Source organism: Ziziphus jujuba, chromosome 12 (genome assembly GCF_031755915.1).
Source record: "Ziziphus jujuba cultivar Dongzao chromosome 12, ASM3175591v1".
In the NCBI taxonomy this organism is placed as follows: Eukaryota; Viridiplantae; Streptophyta; class Magnoliopsida; order Rosales; family Rhamnaceae; genus Ziziphus; species Ziziphus jujuba.
The window spans coordinates 5,023,611-5,051,263 of NC_083390.1; the positions used below are offsets into that span (position 1 = coordinate 5,023,611).

Sequence of the window (27,653 nt, forward strand, 5' to 3'; positions counted from 1 at the left end):
TTTTATATTAAATGCTTTAATTTCATTTATTTTTAGTTGCTTTTGTAAAAATAAAAAAATAAATAAATAAATTCATAATTTTCATTATTTCTAATTTAATAAAAGTACACTTCTCACTATTTTTTTTTTTAATTTACAGTAAAATTACCATATAACTAATTTCCAAATTAATGGCTTTTCCTCATCATTCGCAACGGAGACCACGGTCCACAATCTTCTTTCTTCTTCCTATATAAACCCAATCTCGTCGACTCCATTTCCACCTCCATTGATATACAATGAAGAAAGGCTCAGACCCACCACATATAACATAGATATATCATTCAACAAAGTTGCAATAAAAATATAAAATCATAATCAGCACTCTCAGTACTTTACATTGCATTTAATTATAAAGGCTCCCACAGTATATATGATTATAAAGGCTCCCACAATATACCGTAGGAAGACCTACCAGAGCTATTTAGCTGCTTCAATTATAAGTGCTGCACCTATACATTGTTACTTCCACTGAATGCATATTTAGCATTTTTTTTATTTTTAGCATTTTTTTTATAACTAGTGGGCTTATATAGTTATACAAAGCCGCTATAATGCACAAAAGTGACAATGAAGAGAGAGGGTGGACATACATCTTTGATGATAAAGTTGTCATGCAAGTTTGAATCAAAGGCTCTAAATTTGCTGGACCAAATTCAAACTTCTGAGCGATACGCTCCAAGTGCTCAACAGCTATTCTAGAGGCCATTTCAAAGCCCTCTGCAATCCGTATTGGATGAATACCATGTTCTAATAGTCGCTCAGCCTGCTCTAGAAATGAACCTGCCATCACAACAACTCCGGTTGTCCCATCACCAATTTCATAATCCTGACTTCGGGATAAGTCGACCATCAATTTTGCGATTTGATTGTCAACATCCAAAATTGTTGCACCATCATTTGCTGAGAACAAACATCAAAAAGGAAAGGAAACCTCAAAACTAAAGAATGAAACACTGGAATTCATGAACAATATCAATTTTTATCTATGCATATCATAATATGTAAAAAGAAATAAATGAAAGAAATCAATAGATTCATCGATGCATTAAAAAGAAACTCTCTCACAAAGATAAAGGATGCCCATTTTTTAAATACATTTCAGAGCATCAGAGAACTTGAAAGCCTAGGTTCTGAGCGTATGCATGACGAACAAATTTGAAGTTTGTTACAGGGGAAGGGGGAGGAGGGAAGGTAAGTAGTTTTTGGAAGAATGTAACAAAATAGTAGTTAATGAAATAAATATGTCGAAACTCGGAATGAAGGTCCAAAAATTTAGCTTATACTAAGTATTAAAACTGGAAAACCAACCAGAGCTTAACTGTCCACCATGAACATAAGTATGCCTGGGACAGCAACAAAAATATTAGCTAAGTAGATAAACACGGAATCATAAATTCACTAAATAATTGGTACTGCACAAACTTCAAATCTAAAAGGCTGAGCGGCTCTACTCAAACCTAAAACAGCAAACCAAACTCTATCCAGTTCTACTTGCTCAAAATCTATAACATTGTACGTCCCGACACTAATCTAAAATTCAAAATTCAGAGCGATTAGTTCACACCCACTAGTTTACTTATCAACTTCGCCATCATCGCACATAGATCCACAAAAGAAAATTAACAGAAGCAATCAAAAAACCGCAAACCAACCAACAAACTAGATAACTTCAACAACAACAACCCAGATCAACAAAATGATGAAATATCATTTAAAAAAAAAAAGAAAGAAAAAGAAAAAAGTTTGAAATGAGAAAAGAGACAGACTGATGGTGACGTCGCCGTCGGGGCTGGAGAGCATCTTGTACATGCCTTTTGGGCCAAGGGATGTCTTGAGGATGCGAGCAACGGCTTTACCAGCAGAAATGTTGGCTTTATGAGCATCGAGGCCTCTCAATCTGGTCTTCTGCTCCTGCTCCTTCAAGATGATAAAGGGCCTTCCTGTTGTGGTTCTCCGACCACTTTAGAGAAGAAATATGAGAAGAAAAATAAAAAGAATTCTATTACTCTCTTGGAAATAGAATACAAAAATACAAAAACTTCTCTCTTGGATTCTCACGTGGAACCTCTCTCTACACTCTCAAATTCTCTCTGGAATTGCTCACTCTTCTCTCAAGCTCTCTCTGGAACTTAAACACTCTCTCTCTCGGAGTTTTCTCTCAATATTCCTCACTTGGGATAATATTGAGCTTGCTCTCTTGGCTTGGCTTGCATACAACGGGATGGAGCCTATTTATAGGCTTACAAGGTCGGTTGCATGGCCACAATCTTCAACAGCCTCTGCAGAGCCCACAATTGTTGAACAATCCATTTTCGGTGCAGCAATGGCCATTGTCAAAAATGGTGGCTGTCGGTGCAGTGGTGTCAAACATGATGGCTGTGCAATTTTCACACTGTCGGTGCAGTGGTGGTGCGGCTGGACTTCACAATTCTCCCCCTCCAGCCGCATTTAAAACTGATGGTCATCTGCCATCTATTCCAGCTATGTCTCTGCATAGCTTCAGCTTCTCTTGAGCAACAACTTTTGTTAGCATATCTGCTGGATTCTCTTTTGTGTGGATCTTCATCAGTTTCAACAACTGTTGATCTATTACTTCGCGTATCCAATGATAGCGGATGTCAATGTGCTTTGTACGGGAATGATACATTGAGTTTTTGCTCAAATCCATGGCACTTTGGTTATCATAATGTATCTTGTAGTCTTCTTGCTTGATGCCCAATTCTATGAGAAAACGATTTAACCACAATATTTCCTTACCCGCTTCCGCTGCGGCAATGTACTCTGCTTCAGTAGTGGATAAAGCAACACACTTCTGCAATCTTGACTGCCATGACACAGCTCCCCCTGCAAAAGTGTAGAGATAACCTGATGTAGACTTTCTATTATCAGGGTCTCCGGCCATATCTGCATCTGTATAGCCTTCTAAGATTGGGTCACCTCCCCCATAGCACAAGCACAGCTTCGATGTACCTTTAAGATACCTGAGAATCCATTTGACTGCTTCCCAGTGTTTCTTTCCAGGATTTGAAAGAAATCTGCTCACAACACCTACTGCATGAGCAATGTCTGGTCTGGTACACACCATTGCATACATCAGACTTCCTACCGCTGAAGAATATGGTACTGAAGCCATCTCCTCTATCTCTTCTTTGGATGAGGGGCACAATCTCTTACTCAACTTGAAATGATTTGCAAGTGGAATGCTGACCGGTTTGGCTTTATCCATGTTGAATCTCTTTATCACCCGTTCAACATACTTCTCTTGAGATAGCCATAACCTTTTATTCTTCTTGTCTCGGATTATTTGCATTCCCAAAATTTGTTGAGCTGGTCCTAAGTCTTTCATATCAAAGGACTTAGACAATTCTTTCTTCAGCTGACTAATCTTCATTGCATCTTGTCCAACGATCAACATGTCGTCCACATATAGCAAAAGTGCAATGAAGTTTTCACCTGGAAATTTTTGAATATAAACACACTGGTCTGCTGCAGTCCTTTTATAGCCTTGACTCACCATAAACGAGTCAAACTTCTTATACCATTGTCTTGGTGCTTGCTTGAGGCCATACAAGCTCTTCTTTAGCTTGCATACGAGGTTTTCTTTCCCTGAAACCTCAAATCCTTCTGGCTGCTCCATGTAGATTTCTTCATGTAAATCACCGTGAAGAAATGTTGTCTTCACATCCATCTGTTCAAGCTCTAGGTTTAGACTTGCTACTAAACCAAAAATGACTCGAATTGAAGTCATTTTTACCACTAGTGAAAAAATCTCATCAAAGTCAATTCCTTTCTTCTGAAGAAATCCTTTGACCACCAATCGGGCTTTGTGTTTCACCACCTTTCCGCTGCCATCTTTCTTGAGCTTGAACACCCATTTATTCTTTAGTGCCTTTTTTCCTGTTGGAAGCTCAACCAACTCATAAGTATGGTTTTTCTGCAAGGATTCCATCTCATCTTGCATAGCTTGCAGCCACTTTTCCTTCTCTTGATGAGAAATAGCTTCCTGGAAACTCTCTGGCTCCCCCTCTTCAGTAAGCAGAATATACTCAGATTCTGGAAATCTCTTTGATGGAATTCGGCCTCGCTCAGATCTCCGAACTTGTAAACCACTGGTTTCAGGAGGTGTACCATCATCTAACCGCTGTGATGGCCCTGCAGCTGCTTGAGAGGATTGAGTCTCCCCCTGCTCAATATCCCCTTCTTCCTCCTGGTCTGCTTCTGGTATATCTTCATGCACCTCATTATCTTCTGTGGCTATTTGTGCTGGTGCTGGATTAGGACAAAAATTCTCGGCACTAGAACTACAATTAGGAGACATTCTGGGCTTTTCAATGTCTTCCATTTTCTGGTTTTCATGGAATACTACATCCCTGCTTCTAATAACCTTCTTTGTTTTCGGGTCCCATAACCTGTATCCGAATTCTTCATCTCCATATCCTATAAAGATGCATGGAGTAGATCTTGCATCGAGCTTCTGTCTGAGCTCCTTGGATACATGTACATAAGCTAAACAACCAAACACTCTTAAATGAGAGTAGGAGGGAATCTTACCCGACCACATTTTCTCCGGAATTTCAAAATTCAACGGTACTGATGGTGATCTGTTGATTAAATAGCAGGCGGCACGAACAGCTTCTCCCCAGAATGGCTTTGGCAGCTTAGCCATACTGATCATACTTCTGACCTTTTCCATAATGGTTCGGTTCATTCTTTCGGCTATTCCATTATGTTGTGGGGTGCGAGGGACCGTCTTCTCATGTCGAATGCCGTGTCTTCTGCAGTAGGCATCGAACTCCTTGGAAGTATACTCGCCTCCATTATCTGAGCGGAGGCATTTCAGCTTCTTTCCTGTTTCACGCTCTACCATGGTATGAAACAGTTTGAAGTAATCCAATACCTGATCCTTTGTCTTCAAGAAATATACCCACACCTTCCGAGAAGTATCATCAATGAAGGTTAGGAAATATTTGTTGCCACCTAATGATTCCACCTTCATGGGACCACAAACATCAGAGTGCACCAGACTAAGCAACTCTGATCTTCTCGATGCAGAGGAACTGAAGGAGACTCTATGTTGCTTACCAAACAAGCAGTGATTACAAGGATCTAGCGCAGCATCCTTGCAAACAGTGATAAGCTTCTTCCTTGCCAAAGTGGACAATCCTTTTTCACTCATGTGACCAAGTCTCTAGTGCCACAGATTTTAAGATGCCTCTCCTTCTGCAATATTGAGGCTATCTGCACATATCTTCACATGAGTCTTGTACAGCGTTCCACAAATATGTCCTCGGGCGACAACTATGGCACCTTTCGTCATTTTCCATGTGCCTTTACTGAAGTAGTTGTCATAGCCTTGCTTGTCTAAGGCTGCTCCCGAAAGTAGATTAAGCCGAAGATCTGGAACATGACGGACATCCTTCAAAGTGATTGTACAACCAACATTCGTTTTTACCTGAATATCACCAGTTCCTATAATCTTTGCAAAACTGGAATTTCCCATCTTTACCGTACCAAAGTCTCCTGCTTTGTACGTTTTGAAGAAATCTCTGTGTGGAGTGACATGGTAGGATGCTGCAGTATCGACTACCCACTCAACATCTTGGGTTGATATATGAAGGCATGTCTCTTCTTCGGTGGAGCAAAGCGCCACTTCTCCTGTAACAGTGACTAGTGTCTCTCCATCCTTCTTCGGCTGATTACCTTGGAGTCTCTGCTCTCTCAACAACTTTCTGCAGTTCTTCTTCATGTGACCCTCCAGGCCACAATGATAGCACTTATATGATGATTTTCTACCGTCTGTAGATCTGCCTCTGCTCTTGCTCCTGCCTCTCCCCCTATCACGACCACCTCTTTGCTGTCTTCCTCTTTCTGTGACGAGGGCATGTGACTGATCCATGCCAATGTCCTTTCTCCTGGCCTCTTCATTAAATAGGGCATCCTTAACCATAGACATAGTAAGTTTGCCATTCGGGGCCGAATTGCTGAAAGAGACTACCAATGTCTCCCAACTGTCTGGAAGAGAGCTTAGAAGTAGGAGGGCCTGATCCTCATCCCCTAGTTGGTAATCCACAGCAGATAGTTGATTTACCAAGCTCTGGAACTCACTGGTATGCTCGGCTACAGAAGTTCCACTCTGTAATTTTAGATTTACTAATCGCTTAAGCAACAGGGCTTTGTTCCGAGCAGTCTTGGCCTGGTACATGTCCTCCAATTTTGTCCAGAGGGCATATGCATCCGTTTCCTTCGCTACATGATGGAAGACACTGTGATCGATCCATTGCCTGATTTGACCGATCGTTTTCTTGTTTAATTTCTTCCATTCTGCTACTTTGCTGGGATCGGGGTTTTCTCCTTTAGCTTCTATAGGATCAAATAGATCCTTACAATTGAGGAGATCTTCCATCCGAGATCTCCAAAGTGTATAATTTGTGGCAGTGAGCTTAACCATAGCTCCCGAAGATGATTCTTCCATTGACATTATGGCTTGACCAAAAATGGAGCTAAATTTGGCAAAACGGAGTTAACCGTTGCGTCCGGAACGGCCGAAAATGGTGAACTTGACTCTTCCGGGGTCAAAATATAATTACCAGAAATTTTGGGGCAAAAATGTAATTTCATAAAATTTCTGGGTCAACCTGCAAATACAGAAACTACAGGGTCAATCTGTAATTTCCAATAATTCAGGGGCTGTTCTGTAATTTCAGAAACTACAGGGGTCAATCTGTAATTTCCAATAATTCAGGGGCTGTTCTGTAATTTCAGAAAATATTGATGACGTGGCAGATTGTGCTGACGTGTCAACACGTGGCAGATGACGTGTCGGCTGGCGTGGCAGGGTGCGCTAACGTGTCTGCTGACGTGGTCGTCTTCAACCTCCAGACGGCGCGTGCGACGCGTGAGGCGCGTGACTTGTTGCAGAAAACTTCAGGCGGCGCGTGCGGGCGCGTGAGACGGTGTCTTTCTCTCCGAAAAACTTGTGTGTTCTCGTCTCGTCGACTACTTTCACCTAGTATTGTCAAATTAATTATTTGAGCAACTTTTCGAAACACCAACTTGAAGAACAGTAGCTCTGTTTCTTCAAATTTTGAACCCAAGCTCTCGACCTGGAGCTCTGATACCACTTGTTGTGGTTCTCCGACCACTTTAGAGAAGAAATATGAGAAGAAAAATAAAAAGAATTCTATTGCTCTCTTGGAAATAAAATACAAAAATACAAAAACTTCTCTCTTGGATTCTCACGTGGAACCTCTCTCTACACTCTCAAATTCTCTCTGGAATTGCTCACTCTTCTCTCAAGCTCTCTCTGGAACTTAAACACTCTCTCTCTCGGAGTTTTCTCTCAATATTCCTCACTTGGGATAATATTGAGCTTGCTCTCTTGGCTTGGCTTGCATACAACGGGATGGAGCCTATTTATAGGCTTACAAGTTCGGTTGCATGGCCACAATCTTCAACAGCCTCTGCAGAGCCCACAATTGTTGAACAATCCATTTTCGGTGCAGCAATGGCCATTGTCAAAAATGGTGGCTGTCGGTGCAGTGGTGTCAAACATGATGGCTGTGCAATCTTCACACTGTCGGTGCAGTGGTGGTGCGGCTGGACTTCACACTTCCGAACTCATCGGACGCCAACGCCATTTCTTCCCCAACCACTATCCCTCAGCGATTGGGGGTTTGTGTGTGTGTAGCTTTTCGAACTGTGTAGAAGCTTTCCCAGAATGTGTTCCAAGTTCGATACTGGGATGGAAAATAAGGGTTTTAGGAGCTTCTCACTCTCTCTCTCTCTCCTCTCTCTGGTTATACCATTTTTTTTTACATTTTTATTAGGGTTTGTGGATCTGGTTATTACATATTTGGGCTTCCTCTTATGATCCATCTTTTTTGGGCCTTATTCGAATTTGGGCTTGATAATAAAATTCTTAATACACTACAAAAAATATTGAAAAAGAAAATCCTAATTGTTGCATGTCACCAAAAGGGGCGATAATTCTAATTTGTTAAACATTAAAGAATATTATCATTTTTTTCCTTTACTCTTTTATCAATAATCGCTCCATCTAAAATGCAACGCAATTTTTTTTTTTTTTAAATTTTTTACACATGTTATTAATAATTCAAAGCCCATTTTTGTCTTTTTAATCAATAATCATGCGATTGATATGTAGTTTCACTTTTTTAATTAGCTCCTTTATTTTCAAGTTTATCATTGACTAAATCATTTGCTGAACATGAACTTTCTAAAATGGGCTAACCTGGATGATTATCATTTAAGGAGTTTTGAAAAGCCGATTAATCTTGACAAGTGGAGGCATGAGATTTCCTCTTTAGCTTTTCTATTTTCACCATGGGAATTTTATATTGATGTAAATGTAAGTCGAAAGCTGGATACATAAATGAGTGACAATGAGTGTGAAATGTCAGTTGAGGTTACTAGCTGTCTCTTAACACTTCTCACTATTTTTTTTTTTTTTTTTAAGATTTACAATAATTTTTTATATGATGTCTTATAAATGACCTTTCAATTATAAATTACTATGCAAATGGTTTTGAGAAACTTGTTATGATGGATATATATACATATATATATATATATATATGGCTTTTAGACATTTTTGGCAAGTGATCATTACCATGCTCTGTTTCTCTCTCAGTGTTGCTGTTGCAACTTGTTTATGATTGTCAATTTGAAGAATTATTAGGTAGGGAATTGATGGTGACATCTGTAATAAACTCAGATTATCTCCTTACCGTGCATCGATATGGTCATTGAAAGAGAAATGCAATAATATTCAGGTGAATCTTCTTTCTACTTCAAATGCATACCAAGTAGTGTCTACCAGATTGTAGCTTTGATGGAAGCGTGCATAGCAGACTTCGAACGGCATGGAGTTTGGCACTTCTATTTGAGAATGTTATTTTGGAAGCCTTTATACTTTCCATATTTATATAATATCTGTTTTTGATTTATGCATTTTGCACATGTGTGCTTGGATTTCTAAACGCTTTTAGGACTCTAAGTAAAAACTGTTGCTGTGCTAACTAACCTACCATTTTAATGTACTACTAACGCAGAATTTATTTACTCATATAATTGTATGCATAAGTGGATGATAACTATATATATATGGATATAGAAATCAATACAGAGGATTGCTTTAATTCAAGCATAATCGTTCAACAAAATTAGGAAACAGACTATTATTTTGGGATTTGATAGAACAATTTAGCCGGGATGTAAGAAATCCCCCCTAAAGTATGAGCTTAAGCGATAGTTTCAAACCATGTTTATATCTTCATATGCTTGAAAGTATACACATCAACATGCATGGCAAAAAAAGAAATTACCAATACTGCAACTCTGCATTACCGAAAAGATATAATATATATATATATGTGTGTGTGTGTGTGTGTGGGGGGGGGGGGGGGGGGGGTGAGGATCAACAAGCATATTTAAGCATATATCAAAAATAACTAAAATCCCATTCAATTTATTCAAAAGAATAAAGGACAACATTCAAAAAGATCCCAAATGCATATATATATATATAAAATTTAGTAAACAGGGTCTTGGAGGACATGGCCAGCTAGCTTTGCCCAATCTTCAAAGTCACGCGCTCTGAGAATCTTGGAGACCCATTTGAGGTAGCTTGAAGGAAGTGTCCCTAGCATTCTTCCCTTGTATTTTCCAAACTCTATGTTGGTGAAGAAAATAGACGGAGAGGAATGGAAGAGAACGGACATAGACAATGGATGTTAGGAAGAAGATGAGAGAGGGAAAATGAAATAAAAATAAACAAGATTTTTTTTTCATTTTATTTATACTGTGTCTATTTGCCTTTTTATATAGAGGGGGAAAAAAAAAAGATAAGTTTTCAAAAATCATTTAATTGGTATTTTTTTTTTTTAAACACCTTATAGATGATTTTCTAAGAATAAAATTACTGGAAAATAATTTCAATTTCGATGTCAAACAATATGCAAAATGCTTTAATAGTCTTAAAAGTGATTTTGATCATTTTAAAATCATTTTCAAATAACTATTATGTTACCCATACTTACATATCACGATAGGATAAGCCTACCATATGGAGGGGTACTAGGATAAGCCTAGAATATGGATGCTTTAATCATTTCCAAATAAATATTCTCTTATTTCTTTTTCATTGCCGTAAGAGATTTTTATGCCACCACAATAAGACCAGCTGATGCTTTTCAATTTCATGGTCCTTGGCGAATATTTGAACAAAAAGGAAAGCATCGCTTTAGGGGTGAGGGAAGATAATGATAGTTTAATCTCAAAGCATGTAGAATATTGCTCTTTTTACCCGAGAAATCCCAAATCTCACTCTCCGATATTCTTTCCCAATTCCCCAACAACTATTCTAGAGCGCAAAAGACCTCCAAGTGTTTTGGCAGCCAAGGGCCCTCACACTTCTTGACAATTTTTCTACCTATTGTTTCCAAGATTGGATGTGCACTAAAATCTTCATTTTCATGTGCATGCTTTGCAAATAGTTGCCAACTATCTCCAAGTGTTCATGATAACGAGTCTCTTCCTTTTGCCCCAAGCTTAAAAGGTTTACTCATGTTCTCATAATTAGCATTATTCTTGTTCTATACACCGTCAGAAATGATAAAGAACTTCTTTTTTTTTTTTTTTTTTTTCCTGTTAAAAACTCTTGTAACCTAATTTGAAATGAAATTCAAGTTTCTGTTATCATGAGAATGAGACTTTGTTACTGCACATAGGACTGTTTTCGTTACTTTACAAATGTCAGACTCCTCAGCAGCACAAAATGCTTTCATCTCGAATTGCTCCACAACTTTGTCATCGTGGTATACTGATTAAGCATTTGTGGTTTTACCGACCCCTGTCTAAATATCAGTACAAAAAATGAAGGTATATTTAAACTCTCAAAAATAATTAGGATTTTATAGTTCCTAAATATCCATATAGAAAATGATTCAATTTATTTGAATTATCTAACTCTAAATAGATTGAGCTAAATAATATTTTAGTTTAATTATTTTATTTCCTACTAAATCCTAATTAAAAGCCTATATAAAGGCCTTAAAGCTGTCATACAAGGTAGGAAGGAATAGGTTTTAGATGCTTATTACTATTTCTTTTCTTTTTCTCTGTTTTCTACAAAAAGTCCAATAACCTCTTCTAACTTGAGCATTGGAGGGGGTCAGCTTTTCTATCTTAAAATCTATTAAATGAATAAAAATCCATTAGCAGCTACAAATAACGTGATCCTTGTTATAGACTCATAGTCTATATAGGTGGCTCAGTAAATCCATACAAACAAATACTTTGAAAATATGTTCACAACCTCTTATGCTTGAAAGTTTACACTTCAACATGTAGAAAAGATCAGGGAACAGAAAAGAAATTAGAAAGAAAAATGTGGAACCGTAACAGAAGTCACTCCATTGATTTATTTCACCCTTGATTTAGAAAACAGGGCGCAATTTCTCCAATTCTGCAATACATAAAATTAGAAAGAGGATCAACAAGCATACTTGAATATAAATACAAACAATCCATTCATATAAACAAACAAGCATCCTGGATGGCAAAAACAGAAAAGTGCAACATTGAGATTGAAACAAGAAAAGAAAAGAAAAATGCTAACAATCCTCTAAGGTAAAGAATTTGGCATAACAAAATGCACCATGTGAACAGTTGTAATTCAGAAGAAAATGTGGAACCAAACAATCATTTCAGAAAACAGAGCAAAAGATCAGTGGTCAAAACAATAGAGATGATCAACATTAATATTACAGTTTACCAAAATGTAAATTGACAACCACATATACTGCAATAAACTTGAACAGCCAGAAAACTTTCCAAAACATAAAGTAAAAAGAAACAGAACATACCGAACCTACTACATGCTTAGTAGAATGAACAATATGGTAATTAAAAAAAAAAAAAGTGGGAGTTGTGAATAATTTCCAGGGAGGTATAAGTTGAGAAGCAGCAAGAAAGAGCAATATGTGAAGTATTCTACATCAATATCAGCTAAAAAAATTGATCTAAAAGCTAAAAAATTCAAAAGGGTGTAGATAACTGGATATGTAGTTTGAACTCATAAACATGTTTAGCATTTAGTGCTTCAAAGTGCTGGCAAGTAGTCCATTGATCAATCGGCAGACACTTGGTCAGCAAAACGATTTGTATTGGCAAATAACTTGGCACATAACCCGACATCATCAAAAATAGACTTGTTATTACTATCACTTGTGATGTTACACAAATTCAAAAAATTTTAAGAAAGTTAAGCCTATCATGGATAATATGGTAAAAACCTCAATGATATTAAGAGAAAAAGTTACTTTGCCAACCAAGTTGAGAATGCATTCAACCAACAGGAATGGAATGATAGAACTTTTGAAACTTGAGAATCTAAGATGCTGATAAGATTGAGAATGAAGTAATTCAACAGTTCAAAAGATGGCTAAATATATCAATAACAATATTGTGATGTAGTTTATTGGGGCTAATGCGATAAAAAATTCAACAAGCAAGCAATTGGAGCAACAAGTGTACAATTTTTTAACATAAAAAAAAAAAAAATGAAGAGAAAATTCGGGAAAATACAGGGAAGAAATCCCAATTTAGATTACAAGACAAAAGTAAACAAAAAAGCAGTAAAATATAATTAAAACAAAAAGGAACGGAAAAGGTTAAAGCAGAGTAGGTGACACAGAAGTAGCAGTGGCCGCTTCTTTGTTTTTGGAATTGGAGAGGGAATAAAGAATGCAGAGAAAATATACTAAAAACCAGTGCTTAACATATTCGATAAATAAGTATAAACAATAGGAAAGAATGTTTACAATAGTTTTAAAAAAAAAAAAGGTTGAAATATACGAAAATATATGACGTACCTACGAGGCATGCGTGGAGTGTGATGCTAATCAATGCATTGAATTTGGTGCCCGTCGATTCGAATGGAGGGGATGTGAGAAATGGTGTTCCAGTCTTCCCCTTTCTCCCTTTGGCACCTTTCTTTGAGGAGTGGACATCCACTAATTTCTAAACGTTTAAGAGAGGTAGGCAAACCTTGTTGTGGCAGCTTTTCCAATTGAGGGCACCAATAGATCCGTAGAACTTCGAGAGACGTGAATTGTTGAATTCCCTTTATGTCCAGCCTTTTAAGATGTGGAAAATTTCCGATAGAGAGAGAGAAAAGAGTGGAGGGCAGCAAACCCTCCTCCGGAAACAATTCCACACCTCCTCCTTCACATTCACCACCAATTGTAAATTTCTTAAGAGCTTGGAGTGCATGCAAATTCCACTTCATTCGCTGTGCTATGAGTTTCGGACAGTTCTGAACCTCAAGTGTATCCAGATTAGAGGGTAGACCGCCTTCAGGTAATGACTCCAACTTTGGACAATTATTGATCCCCAAGATGTTCAAAAATGGGAGGAGGTTCCTCATTTGCTCAGGTAGCTTCTTTAATTTCTTGCAATCTTCAACTCTAAGTGTAGTCAGGTTGGGGGCACGCAATCCGCCTTTAGGGAAAGATACAAAGTTGGGGCAACCACCAATATAAATCTCAGATAGAGATGTTAGCATCCCATCCCCATCTGAGGAGACTCCTAGAGATTCGAGATTTTTACAATTCCAAATGCTGAGGCTGATGAGGTTGGGAGCGAAATCCAGAGGGAAGAATCTAAGTGAATCACAAGAACGCCAGATTTTAACTCTTCGAATGGATGAGTTCTTGAGTGAGCATTGCATTGGGAATTCTAATTTCTTACAATCCATGATTTTTAGTTCTGTCAAGGTAGCGGGCAGGCATTCAGGAATGAGTGTAATTGCTAAACGACAATTTCGAATATGCATTTTCTGAAGAAAAGAGGTTTGGCCTTTGTTAAATGCCTCAATTAATGACTCTACACCATTATTTCCTCCGATATGAATTGATCCCACTGTCTGTAGCAGTTCCTCTAGTCGTAGTTTTTCATACACGCCTAACCTCAATTTATGAAGAGCCGGAGTCCTTGGCAGTGACGATTCAAGAGCCAACTCACTTCCATAATCTTCAATTTCAAGCTCTGTTAAACATGGAAGGCTGTCTGGCCAATCAACAAAACGTAGCTTTTCACATTCATATATATGGAGTTTTTTGAGCTTAGTAAAAACCTCACCATCTTCAACTCCAATTGAAGACCACTCTTTCCAGGCTGACATGCCTCTGAAACTTAAGAATTCGAGTGATGCAAATGGCTTTGTTATGGAAGAACCACCAATATTCCCTTTAAACTCAGCACCAACAGTCACCACTCCACTAAGTCCCTCAATTTCCAGAGTTTTGAGGGAGGGTAGCTGTCCTAGCGGTGGCAAACTGTTGCAACATCTACAATTTCCAAGTTTTATAGAAACTATGTTACAGAATGAATGATCCCCTAACCAATATGGAAATGAAGTACCTCCATATCCATAAATGGAAAGCCTTTTCAAGTTCCTGTGAGGCAATAGCTTTTCAAGTACTTCTCTGTGATGTATCATAACGTTTGCATGGGCTCTCTGTGCTGTACCATCAGTTGCTTTGACATTCCAAAACAAATGCACCCATTGAAGATATTTCTTGTCCATCAGCCTGGCTTCCGATGCATCCGCGGCACTTGCAACATTCTGTAACTTCCGAAGACAAAGGTGTCCATGCAGATCTGAAAGCCCCCTCAACTCTTCTATTTTCGCCCCATTATCTTCTCCCACGATGAAAGTACTCAATGTTTGTAGGCTTTTTAAATCACCTATTTGTCTCGGCATCTTATTTAAATAACAACAGTCAGTGATGTCAAGGTGTCGTAAGTTGATGAGATGGTATATATCTTCAGGCAACTCAATGAGTTTATTGCACCCTGATAACTTTAATGTTTGTAAATTGTACAACCTACTCACAGAGTTTGGCAATCTTTTGATTGAAGTCCAAGAGAGGTCAAGGAAACGAAGATGCTTAAGCTCACCAATTGAATCACTTAATTGCTCCAAATTTCGACAATGAGACAACGACAATATTCTCAAACACCTCAACTTCAAAATTACATTATTCACCACTTGATTAGATAAGCTTCGGAATTCATATCGATCCAACGATAAAAGGGAGCGCAAATGAATTGCTTCAGAAATAGCTCCAAATCTCTGTGAGGAAACACCTGGTGCAACAGCTAGATGACGTACTTTCATCATATTTCCATCTGCGTTGCCACTTTCAAATGAAAAACAATATCCCCTTGATACAAATCTGGCCACATCATGAGCAAGATCATGCATGACAAACCAAGATTCTTCTCCAATACTTGTTCTTTGAAAAAATGACCTAGACACTAACTCATTAAAATATTCATTCCCTACATCTTCCACTCTTTTATTTATGTTTGCTTGCTGCAAAAGATTTTCTGCCATCCACAATAAAACGAGTTCATTCTTCTGGAATCCATAGTCCTTCGGGAATGTTGAACAAAAAGCAAAGCATCGCTTTAAATGTGACGGAAGGTAGTTGTAACTTAGCAACAAAGCTGGTAGAATTTTGCTCTTTTTATGTGAGAAATCCCAAATCTCACTCTTTAATACTCTTTCCCATTCGCTAACATCTTCTTTAGAACGCAAGAGACCTCCAAGTGTTTTTGCAGCTATAGGCAAGCCCTTGCATTTCTTGACAATTCCTCTACCAATTTTCTCTAGGACTTGACTTACACTAGAATCTCTAATTTTGTCAAATGCATGCTTTTGAAATATTTGCCAGCAATCTTCCTCTTTCAACTGCTCAAGCTGAAAATGAGTTGGAGTAGTGCCCATGATGTCTGCAACTTCTTTATTGCGTGCTGTTACAATGATCTTACTTCCATGAGCCCCAAATTGAAAAGGTGTTCTCATTTTCTGCCAATCATTATAATCCTCGTTCCACACATCATCTAAAACAATTAAGAATTTTTTCCTCGTTAGCTCCTCTTTCAACTTGTTTTGAAGCAAATCTAGGTTTGTGTCATCATAAGAATGAGAATTAGACTTGGTTACTGCACAGAGGACCGTTTTTGTTACCTTAATAATATCAAACTCCTCAGAAACACAAACCCATGATTTGAGGTTAAAGTGCTTCTCAACTGCGTGATCATTGTATGCTAATTGAGCAAGGGTGGTTTTGCCAATGCCACCCATGCCTATTATTGGAATCACAGACACCTTATTCCTACCCTCATGATCATCTGCAAGCAACAAATTGACTATGGCCTCCTTATCCCCATCTCTACCAAAGACCTCAGATTCTTCAATCAATGATGTGGTCGGTTGTCTTGGTGATGGTTTCTCGTCAACACTCTTATTAATGAGACCAAGGATATTTATGCTTTTTTCAAAAACTTTAAACCTTCCAAGAATCTCCTCCATCTTTTTTTTTCATATCTTGATTATATGATCTGCGAGAAGAGAAACTAGAAATGAAGTCGGAAAACGTACGTTTTCCAAGATTTCTCGAACCAGAAGCTTCCAAGTCGCATTGCAGAGAATCAGTAGCAATCTCATCCAGGAGATCGTCTGCCTCATAGGAAGCAGCTTCTAGCTCATCCAGCCATGTCTTGACATTCATGTTGGTGATTTGTTTCCCCTCTGCATCATCAAGCACTGCATTAACAGCTAATATTACAATCTTTAATTCGTGGATCAGATCATCACTAATGTTGTTTCCTCGCAAGTAGTCCACCACCTCAGGAGAAACCAGCCTATCAAACGCCGCCTGAAACATAGAAGACAGAAAAGCTCCACCCACCAATTCTGCAGCCATGTTTTCTTCAGAATTTGCACAGCACGAAGTTTAGAAATTGAGAAGCACTATAAAGATAGCTGATAGTAAATGGGGAGAAGCACCAGCTAAAACTTAGATTTGATACTGGGAATGGGAGAAGACTTGATTGACTTGTAAGTCTTCTCTCCACTTGCTTGTTTATTTCCACGGACTTGCAGCTCACATGGATTTGGCACATGGAAGGGTAGGTGGACATTGTGTTCTATTGGTTGGTTTGACTTTCTGATGGACCACACGGCTTTAATTTAACTGGTACTATTTCTAGCAGCAAAAAGTCTTCTAATTTTTAATTTCTTCCATTTCTTCACCGTTTCACTTTGTCACATTGAAAATAAATTGATATTATATATGGTGGTGATCGTTATCTTATTTTCTCCTTCTTCCTTCGGATTTATTTTTTTTTGTTTTTAAATTAAATACCATTTGCACCGCTCTAAACTATCTAGTGTTTTTCACTTTGCACTCCAACTCTTGAAAACTAACTTTGCATTTTAAATTATTATTTTACTCCTGTTTTAATGCAATTGTTAACGGCATCCAAAATTGAATAGAGAAAGCCACATGGATTTCTAATAAAGGGAAAGCCACATGTGGTTCTCATAAAGGATATTTTGGGAAAAAAAATTCCTTTGGGACAAAAGAACACAAAATATCCACAATACTAATTATTCTACTTTATTATTTGTTTATACATGGTTTTTTATATTAAATGCTTTAATTTCATTCATTTTTAGTTGCTTTTGTAAAAATAAAAAAATAAATAAATAAATTCATAATTTTCATTATTTCTAATTTAATAAAAGTACACTTCTCACTATTTTTTTTTTAATTTACAATAATTTTTCCATCATCTTAATTTTATTACCTTTTCATTATAAATCTAAATAATTTATCAATTGATCTAATGATAACACTTTTCACTTTTACACTGAAAAAAAATATTTAATGTAACAGGTATAAAATTGATCATTAAAATTTTCAAAAATAAACCATTAAATATAATTAGTTATTAATCAAATTTGGAAAGTAACTTTTTTTTTTTTAATTATTCTTTCTGTCATTAAAAAGTAAAATTAGCAAGTCACTGAAATTAGCATATAACTAACTTTCAAATTAATGGCTTTTCCTCATCATTCGCAACGGAGACCACGTACGGTCCACAATCTTCTTTCTTCTTCTATATAAACCCAATCTCGTCGACTCCATTTCCACCTCCATTGATATTATCCCTGCAGTGTTTCTCTATCGATCTGCTTTAGAGAAAACCCACTGCATATTAAACCAAAAAATAAAAAAATAAAAACACTCTCATAAAACAAAAAACAAGAATAATGGCACGTCAGGTGTTGGTTGTCGCTCTTGTTTTCTTCGCCATCTTCAGCTACGCTTGTGCCGAGACGGCCAAAGCTCCGGTACCTGACGGCGATGAGAACCCGGCCGCCAACGCAATCCCTTCGATGGCACCGAGTTCCGACGACCATATCGGAAACGATGACGACGGTGATAACAATACTGCAGCAGCAGCAAATGGACCATCCTCCAACGACGTCGTAGAGGGACCCATTGGTGGAGCTGGTTTAGATTCCTTGACTCCAGGTGCTTCTCATTCTGAATCTTCTGCTTCTTCCCTTCAGCTCTCTGCCTTTGCCGGACTCGCCGTCGCTGCCGGATACTTCTTTTAAAGTGTTTTGCTGCTGCTGAAGATGTATATACTATATATATAAATTCATTAAAAAACAATTTTATTATTTTTTTAACCCAAAAAAAAAAACAGAGAGGTATTTTATTGAAAAATATTTTATCTTCAAAATAATCTCTCTCTCTCTGTGTCTTTTCTCTGAATCTTCCATGTCAGTTTGTATTCTTTCATTAAATTTATTGAGTTAATACCGAATAAAGAAGAAGAAAAAACACATACACAGAAATATGTACGTTGTTCAGTGAATTTCTTTTATTTTTTTTATTAATAAATTTGTTGAGTTCTTGATCCATCCCTGCATATTGTACTGCAACAAAAAATAAGCTTTTTTTTTTTTTTTTTCCCTTTTAATGCATCGTTTCCATGCACGTAATGTACTCTTCTTCCTTTTTTCTTTTTTCTTTTTTGTAATTCTGATTTTTTTTAACATTATATATGGAAGAAAAGATTGTTATCTTTTTTTTTTATATTTAAATTGTAGTTTATTCTATTGCAAACAAAAAGAAAAAGAAATTTTAATTAATACTAAATATTTGAAAGCTATAGAAATCATTTGCGTTGATTGCCGTCAACCCTTGGATCGCGCTCCTCCAACAAGGGGAAGGAAATCTGTTTTTAGAAAAGTTGTGTTTTGAATTATTTTCTGTATTCAACATTCAATGTAATACAACATATTTGATATAAGTTATTATTTAATCAGAAAACTTTTTTTTTTATTAGTGTATATATAGTGTTTGATTAAAAATAATTTTTCAGTTAGTTTTATATATATATATATATATATATGTAATCACTTAGTATTTTTTTTCCCTTTAAAAAAATAAAAAAATTGCTTTGGTAAGACTTCACATTTTCTATAAAAATGTTCTCGAATGGACTTGTAAGTTTTTTTTGCAGCCAAGTAATTTTAATTTATTAAGCAATGTTGGTAAATTTATTTTAACCAGCACAGACAGCATATTATTAAACGGGGGCAAAACATGAAATTCAAAAATATAAAGGTATTTTATATATATATATATATCTTATATTTTTACTAGACTCCTGCATAATCTATGGATTTTACCCTATGTTGCTCATTATGTGCGAATCCGTTCTGTACTTTTAACCCCAAAAACAAAAAAATCGAATCTGTTTATAATTATATATGCAAACATACCATTATGAAAGTTGAAAGTTGGCAAGGCAAAGTTTTCAATCTGCATTACAACTTTATATTAAGAACTAATACTTCTTAATTTTGCCAATTAATTTTAATTAAGAAATGTATTACAAAAAGAGAAGGTATTTACACATTATGGTGTAATGATCCTGTGTTATATCCAATTATCGTGTACAACGTAAACCAAAAATTTATAGTTTTTTTTTTTTTTTTTTTTTTTTTTTTTGCTTAAACCAAAAAAAAATTTATAGTTGCGTTAAACATTAAAATGAAACGTATAAATGGTACAAAATAATTGTTTAATGTTCCATTCCAAATAATTCGGAACAGAACAACCAGTTTCCATACATCAAACATTCCCAATAAACCAATCATCTTCACTACATCAAAGCCACCTCAATTCTTGTTGCTCTTTTCCTCTTCATTTGAAGAGAAAATGAAAAGGATTTTTTCTTCAATGTTCATTCTTCTTTGTTCTTCCTCGGGGAAAATGCATAGTAAACCATGCATGCATGAAAAATAAATAAATAAACTAGTAAAATCCTTCCAACACCAATAGGCCATCTCAGGGACAAATATACCTTAATTACTGTTAAATCTAAATATCCATAAACAAGCAAAATCCAAAGCCAAACAAATACTTCAATTTTCCTTTTGTAGTTTACAGGGACTGCATGAGAACCTGATTATGGAAACCACAAATCTAAAACCCCATGAGAACCGAAAAAGGCGAGGGCAGAACAAGAATAACATGGCTTAATCTTTTGCTTGATAAGCAAATCAAGTAAAATAAACAACCAAGGGGATTCAAATATACTGATCAAAAGCCAAAACATTAACCAGACTATGACAAACACAATGCATAATCCGTCCTCATAATGTGCCAATCGGATAGCAGACTTAAAATCATAAAACAAAGCAACTAGAACACATTCCAAGCCTTAACTAAGAGAATTATTCCTCTAATGATTTTACAGACTATTGTATTGTTGTTGAGTTACAAACCAAAACCAATCTTTTAATAATGATAAGTACAAAACAAAATCAGAAAGGAAGATGCAACAGTATCAATAACTTGGCAGTAGGATTCCATTAGGACAGATGCAAAACAAAGAAATCAAAAAATTACCGATCACCAGGACTAATGGAGGGGAAAAAAAAGAAAAAAAAATGCTCCAGTAAATGCTGTGCCTGGATAATCATTGTGTTTACCCTTCAAGGTAAAAAGCATGACCCATCACCAGTTAAAAAGCAAGAAGCATTAAGCATTAACCAAATGGGAAAATACTACCATGCCCGCAGAATCAAAAGTAACTTTTAGTTTTTGTAAAGTATGTCAAGCAATAAGTTAGGAAATCCAAAAACTAAACAAATTCGATGAAAAACTAAATAACATGATCAGTTTCATCACTGTACAAAGAATTAGCTAACATAATGAGTTTATCTAACTATAATATGCATGTGATAAATTATTGATTCAGAAAAATCATATACATCTTCCATTTGTTTATGATTTTGTTGCCTCAAATGCCAAAATTCACATGGCAGATCAAACAGCAGCTCAGATGCAGCAAGAAATAGAAGTAAAGAACTAGTAAATAATTACAAATTGCAAAAAGCGAGTGGAACAGCATACACCTCTAAAACCGGTTCTTCCAGACAAAATCCATTTTTGGCTCCTTCATATCAAGCTGAGTTGAACCCATCAAAAGAACATGGTGAGGCAGGTAGCTTTGAATGTGAACCTCATCAAGAATGATTTATGATGCAGCTCCTCATACACTAAAATTGCATATATGAATATACAACAGAAAATCTAATATACATTGTTGAGAAACTTTACATCAAAATCTTAGTAAATACAACGGAAGACAAGATACTTATCATTTTACTCATGATACAAAACTGCTCCCCGGAATAGTAGAATGGAAAAAAGTACAGAATTGAAGGCACCAGGTCTTCATCAAAAAGGAAACAATCCTAAACAACATTTCAGTTACATCTTCTTTACAACTAAACTTTGATCACAACCCATGAATTCTAAACTCAAGTACAAATCATGATATAATACATACACAAAAGTGTAATTCTCAAATCCTTAATTCAGCGGAGTACATTATCTCAAGGTAAACCGTTCTGTACATGTATCACTACAACCACTACAATTTGCATATGGCCTCTTATTACATAGTAATGAATCAACACTGATTGCCTAATGCAAAAACAAACATTGTCATTTTAATAACACAAAATACAACTTCTATGAGCCGCAATACAAGACTTTTACAAACTCTCTGCTATGTCTATTTACAATCAAATTAGCGAAGAAAACAACAAAAAACAACAAGAAGAAAAACAAAAATTACAACAGCAGAGAGGCCATTACATGTGGAGCTAATAGAAAAACTTTTTTACACAAGACTATGTATGCTATGCAAACTGACAGATCTCCAAGTTAATGTTTGAACAAGTTCATAGACATTCTTTTCTAGATTTTTGTTGCAGAGAAGAATTTCATATTTTAGGTGGTGCTAGAGGAAACAAAGGTCAAAATCAAAACATTCAAAGGCTTCTTTTGCACACAACTTGGCAGACCAAAGCCATCACCAGAGGAATCCAATAAAGGCATCCCATGTAACAAATCTTCCACCATGTAACCAGCAAAGGCTGATTCAATCATCAATCATGAAAAGAAAGAGTTGCCCACTCTATTCCCTGGATATGACGATCAAAAGGAAATTAGATAAAGTAATCCACCAAGTCACCACCTCATAATCTATCACTGGCACTCATTCACAGCATAATAAGAAGTGCAACAGAACAAGATTTACAAGAAAAACAAACTTGAATATCTCAAAGCATTCATTCATTACCAAAACCTATAAGCATGCACAAATACAGACATCACAAGAGGACAAAAATCAACTCCAATTACTTTGGAGTTTGTTGAAACAAGGATATCCAGCCTAACATTCAATCCAAAATTCTTGCTAGCCACGGTTACAAGAGGACAAAGAAAAACAAGTCTTCAAATCCTAGCAAAAGCATATAGAGGAATTTCTCATGGGGAATAATTACAAAAGGGTAATAACTAAAACTGAAATCAAAACTAAAACAGAAATCATATCTTTTAGAAACGGATTTCCGAACTCTACAATTTGAAAATAGTTTTAATATTTAACAGGAACTAATTAGCTCTACGTATCCAAGAAAAAGAAATCAGAAGCGGAAAGAACAATGGAAAGCTAAATGATCTTCCAACCAATGCTGTGAGACCAAGCATTGTAACAAAAACTTTAAACATAATCAGATAGGAAGGACTGAACATTAATGTAAATTCGATCAGCAACAGAAGATGGTGAAAAAAGGAAGACGGCACAGTCATTTCAAACTATTGTAAAAGAGAAACAATATGCATCAGGTGATGGCTTAAAGCCACCCAAGTTGGAGAATTCAAATGAAATTCATAAGATACATAGAGTATTAACCCACAATCGCATTAACCATTAGAAGTCTTCTTAACGTACCAATATCACAAGTCCAATAAAGAAGATTTCTTGAAGAGAGGATACTATAAGGCAATTATCAAACCAATGGGATAGCCAGCTTCTGGATACTAAGAGCCAAACACATCAAACTTATTCCCATTGGTATGCCATTAAAGTTTCTAATATTATTTTAGCACACAAACGTAGATTATTGCAGCTAATATGTTCTGTAGAAAGCAGTAAAGCAATTGGAAATCAATCCTTCCCTTCTAGCGACACAAGTGGAACTTACTTCTTCCCTCCAGATGCCAGATATTGCATATGCAGCCACCAAGACAAAGAGAATGACATAGATGCATCTTAGTGATCCAAGGATAGACAAGGTTTGAGACCATAAACTCTGCAGTCTTATAACACCTGCTAAGAACAAATGATTTTATCATGTTACTCAGATGGCAAGCGTCTTCTCTTTCCATAATCCAAATCCCTCGAACGAGACCGGTGATGATCTTCTTCTGGCATCACCCTAGACCTACTCCGAGGTCTTGACGAAGGCTGCCCCCTATCCCAGTCATCCTCATAATCCAAGTCACGCTCTCTCTGCCGATGATCTCGATGCCCATCTTTTTCTTCCCTGTACCGATGCTCCCTATGCTCCTTTTCAGACCTGTCCCAGTCCTGATCCCTTTCATCACGATGCCTCCTCTCTGAGTTTCCTGACCAGTCACGCTCAGATCCCCGTTCTCTTTCTCTGGAGGCAGCACTTGACCTTACTCCTTTTTCTTGATCTGCCTCTCCATACCCATATTCAGAAGCACCGTCATCACCACCATAGCTAGATTCCCTCATTCTTCGACCATGTTCTTCACCACTCCATCCACCCATGCTTGGGTCAGTCCACATCCCTGCATGATGGCCATCCATTAAAGAAGAACCCATCATTCCCATCCCATTAGATGCCATTCCCCTACCAAAGAAGGCTGGATTGACATGAGGAGCCACGCCAGCAAGTCCCATGGTATTAACTGCTGGAAATGAAGGAAGCATTCCATGGAAAGCAGGACCTGGAAATCCTCCATAACCACCTCCTCTACCCATATATGTTGGATCAAAGCCAGAACCCATCATGCCCTGTGGATTCATCATACCACCAGCTGGACCTCCGAATCCTGGCCCTGGAAGACCCTGTCCATAGCCTCCACCACCAGCATTTCCCCCAACTCCAGCAGTGTTCCCAACCATGTTCTTTGCACCCATGGCCCCTCCTCTTCCCCTCATTGGTCCTCCACCCCCAGGACCTCTGTTGAGTATTCCTTGTCCACCCCGTCCCCATCCACCCCTTCCAAAATTCCTTCCTGACTCTCCACTTTGATAATTCATGTTTCCTCCTCTTCCACCACCATCATTCATAGGCCTCCTTCCCTGAGGCTGAGACTGATTCTGGGCTTGGTTTTTATTCACATAAGAAGCACCCATCTGCTTAAGCGTTTGTGGAGATGCAAAAGCCACAACACAAGCTCGCCCATTGAAAACATGACCATTCATTCCCTCCTTGCAAGCAGCAGCAGCAGATGAATCATAAAATTCAACTTGACAATACCCTTTGGATTTACCACTGGCTCTCTCGTCAAAAAACTTTATCTCCTTGACTCTCCCATATTGAGATAAAACACTTTCAAGCTCAGCATCAGTTGTCCACCAATGAAGTTCTCCCACAAACAGCATGGTTGCACCATTCTCTATCGGTGGCCGAATCTGGTTTTCATTAACCATTGGACGATGAATATTTACATTTGCATTCATTTGATTAGCCGGCATCTGTGGGCCACCTCGAGGACCAGCACTGCCAGAATTTAGAGTTGGGACAGGTTCACTAACAGTTTTTCCAGTAATATTAGATGAGTCAACTCCAATACTAGGGGTAATGGATGTTGACCCTTGAAACCCCATATGTCTGACTTGAGTATCATGATTCACCTCCATAACCCTTCCCTTTTGTGTTGAAGCACCATCTGGATATCCCATTGATCTTGCTTCTGATCCCTTATCTACCACTGGCCCCTCCTTCTGCTCAGGAAACTGGGCTCCAATACCAGCATACTTTCCTTGTACAGAAACTCCAGGAATGTTCAGTTCTTGTGAGCCCCCGACTTCCTCCCTTGGTTCAGGACCATCAATTTTCTGAGCTTGGTGTCCTCCATTGCCAACTCCAGTAGGTGGCTGTGGTGCCTCAGATCGGTGCAACTGCAGGAAACCCTCTCCAACATTAACATCATTATAAAGATCATCATACTCATCATCTTCTCCCATGAGTTCTTCATCTGCAAGAGCAGGTATAGTTCCACTTCCTTGATACTGGAGCTTCTGAGCCCCTCCATATTCCTCATCATCATAGTCTATTTGCTCTTCAGCCATTGGATCCATTTATGTGGACAAAGATATAACAAAATAAAGATGAAAGTTCTCTATCTCCACCTATATGATACAGAATAAATAAAAGAACCGTTCTTAAACCCATCTCATAAAGCACAAGATCATACGCAAAACAGAGGATTTTATAAACATTCAAATGCAGAGAGTAAGAAAGAGAACTCTGAACTGTTTTAGCACAAATAAAAATGATGAAAAAGTAAATAATACACTCATAACGAAGATTAAAATTAAAACAAACCAGGAACAAATAGGAGAAGGGGTATTAACAGTAAAATTAAACCAAAAGTACTAGCAAGATCTGATTCCAGCACAGTGGAGAAATACAGATCTTTCTACATCCTATTAAAGCACAAAGTAAAAACTAAAAAGCTTCCTAAACCCATAACGACAAACAGAAAAGGAAAAATTTACATTCCATCGAGCAAGGTCATGAGAATAATAACAAACATTAGTTACCCTTTCATGATATTGCAGTTTTCCCTTCTTCTTCTTTTTTTTTTTTTTTTTTAATTTGGGAATGATATTGCTGAAATCCCATAAATCCTCAACACCCACTTCGTAAAATAACAGAAATCAAGACCGAATTTCAAAAAATAAAATAATAATAAAATACGAAAAGCAGATATCATTCTCACATCAGCACATACAAAAACCCATATCATAAAATGACGAAAAACATAAAATTTATTAAGACCCGCATCGTTAAAATCGCAAGAATTATAGGAAATCGCGGGCATCCAATTTGCAGAATCGGAAAAAAAGCAGCAGGTAGTAGATAAAACCCACTTTGCTCATCTCTCGGAACAAAAGAAATTACAGAGACCCAAAAGAGAAAAACATCGTAGCATTGTTGAAATCATGAAAACTAAACAACAGAACACAATGAAAATAAAAACAAAAACAATAATAATATCAAATTAAAAGTATAGATTGAACATAAGTTGTATTACTGTTCTTCTGCTTTGTCCTAGGCAACACTTTTCTACCGAAAGGATCAGACAAAAAAAACTCGCAGGAACTTCCCTATTTTCTCGTCAATATCAACTATGTTTTTCTTCCTTTTGTTTTTGTTTTTTTTTTTGTTTTTTTTTTTTTCCTTTTATTTTTTTAATTATTGTCTTGCTGTAATTTATATTCCTCTTTACGCTACTTGCTAGTCTTTGTACAGTGATAATTCACCAAAGAAAAAAAAAGGTCTTTGTACAGCGATACCATGTGGATCAAATCCGACTGTGTTTATTGCCCCCTGTGCTTAGGGTTGGGATAATAACAATAATTAATCAGATAATCTTTCATTTATCAGCCGCTAATAAATTGACCCCTCCCCTTTAATAGTCAAGCTTGACCATTTTAGCGATGCCCTCTAGCCCTAGGAATTTTTTTTGTGCTCGCCACACGATTCGCGTTAACCCAAAAAAGACAAAACAAAATAAAACAACAACAATATGTGTTTCCTACTCATGCTCCTTTTTTTTTTTTTTTTTTCAAGTTTTATATTTTCTCTTGCTTTTTGATGAAATAACGAGTAATTAAACTACATTGAAAAAAAATTATGATGCTAAATTTTGATACTCTTAAAGCATTTAATATCTTAAAGCGTGCAGTTGGGTGTGAGAAAGTAGAGTTTAGAAGCATTCCCTTTGTTCACAAGCATTCCCTTACCTCTATAAAAACACAAAAAGGGAGATTTTCTAGTGATTGTGTTATAATTGCAATGATGGTAAAGCATATTTTAACCCTTTTTCTCATCTCTTTCTTTTTGTTTTGGTAAAAGGAGAGTGATGTGTATACAATGCGAAAATTTTCATTCCCCATTCTGCATCAAAGCTTAGAATATCTTTTTTCTTTTTCCAGGAGTTAATTTTAAAAAAAAAAAATACTACTTCACAGATTTTATCATGTGTCCTTTTGGCTAGCACCATCATTTTTTTTTTCTTTTTTTTCTTTTTTTTCTTTTTTTTTTTTTGGGGTAAATGGCATCCGTTTCATATTGTGTTGATAGTACGAGCCAT

General features: G+C 36.8%; 3 protein-coding genes across 5 annotated transcripts; 1 reads left to right on the forward strand and 2 right to left on the reverse strand.

Moving 5' to 3' along the window:
- Positions 1-11,253: 11,253 nt before the first annotated feature.
- LOC107428432 (putative disease resistance protein At3g14460) lies at positions 11,254-16,455 on the reverse strand. The gene is made up of 2 exons (XM_060813553.1): positions 12,936-16,455; positions 11,254-11,527 (listed from the first exon to the last, which is right to left on the reverse strand). Exon 1 carries the CDS (start codon positions 16,442-16,444, stop codon positions 12,962-12,964), a length of 3,483 nt encoding a protein of 1,160 aa, XP_060669536.1. The 5' UTR covers positions 16,445-16,455; the 3' UTR covers positions 11,254-11,527; positions 12,936-12,961.
- Positions 16,456-18,190: 1,735 nt separating this feature from the next.
- On the forward strand, positions 18,191-18,541 carry LOC107428433 (uncharacterized). Its single transcript, XM_016038964.1, has one exon. The coding sequence runs from the start codon at positions 18,191-18,193 to the stop codon at positions 18,539-18,541; it is 351 nt and encodes a 116-aa protein (XP_015894450.1).
- A 3,263-nt stretch (positions 18,542-21,804) lies between these two features.
- On the reverse strand, positions 21,805-26,796 carry LOC107428502 (uncharacterized). 3 transcript variants are annotated; one of them, XR_001582363.4, is made up of 3 exons: positions 26,592-26,796; positions 23,501-25,683; positions 21,805-22,435 (listed from the first exon to the last, which is right to left on the reverse strand). XR_001582363.4 is itself a non-coding variant. In XM_060813588.1 (2 exons), exon 2 carries the CDS (start codon positions 25,630-25,632, stop codon positions 23,653-23,655), a length of 1,980 nt encoding a protein of 659 aa, XP_060669571.1. In that variant the 5' UTR covers positions 25,633-25,683; positions 26,098-26,585; the 3' UTR covers positions 23,080-23,652. The 3 variants fall into 3 exon arrangements, 1 of the variants encoding a protein (XP_060669571.1); XR_007237474.2 differs by having other exon boundaries at positions 23,248-25,683; XM_060813588.1 differs by lacking the exons at positions 21,805-22,435; positions 26,592-26,796 and adding an exon at positions 26,098-26,585 and having other exon boundaries at positions 23,080-25,683.
- Positions 26,797-27,653: the final 857 nt, after the last annotated feature.

Coding starts and splice junctions, on each gene's coding strand:
- LOC107428432 (XM_060813553.1), bottom strand. CDS start 16,444: ATGGAGGAGATTCTTGGAAGGTTTAAAGTTTTTGAAAAAAGCATAAAT.
- LOC107428433 (XM_016038964.1), top strand. CDS start 18,191: ATGGCACGTCAGGTGTTGGTTGTCGCTCTTGTTTTCTTCGCCATCTTC.
- LOC107428502 (XM_060813588.1), bottom strand. CDS start 25,632: ATGGATCCAATGGCTGAAGAGCAAATAGACTATGATGATGAGGAATAT.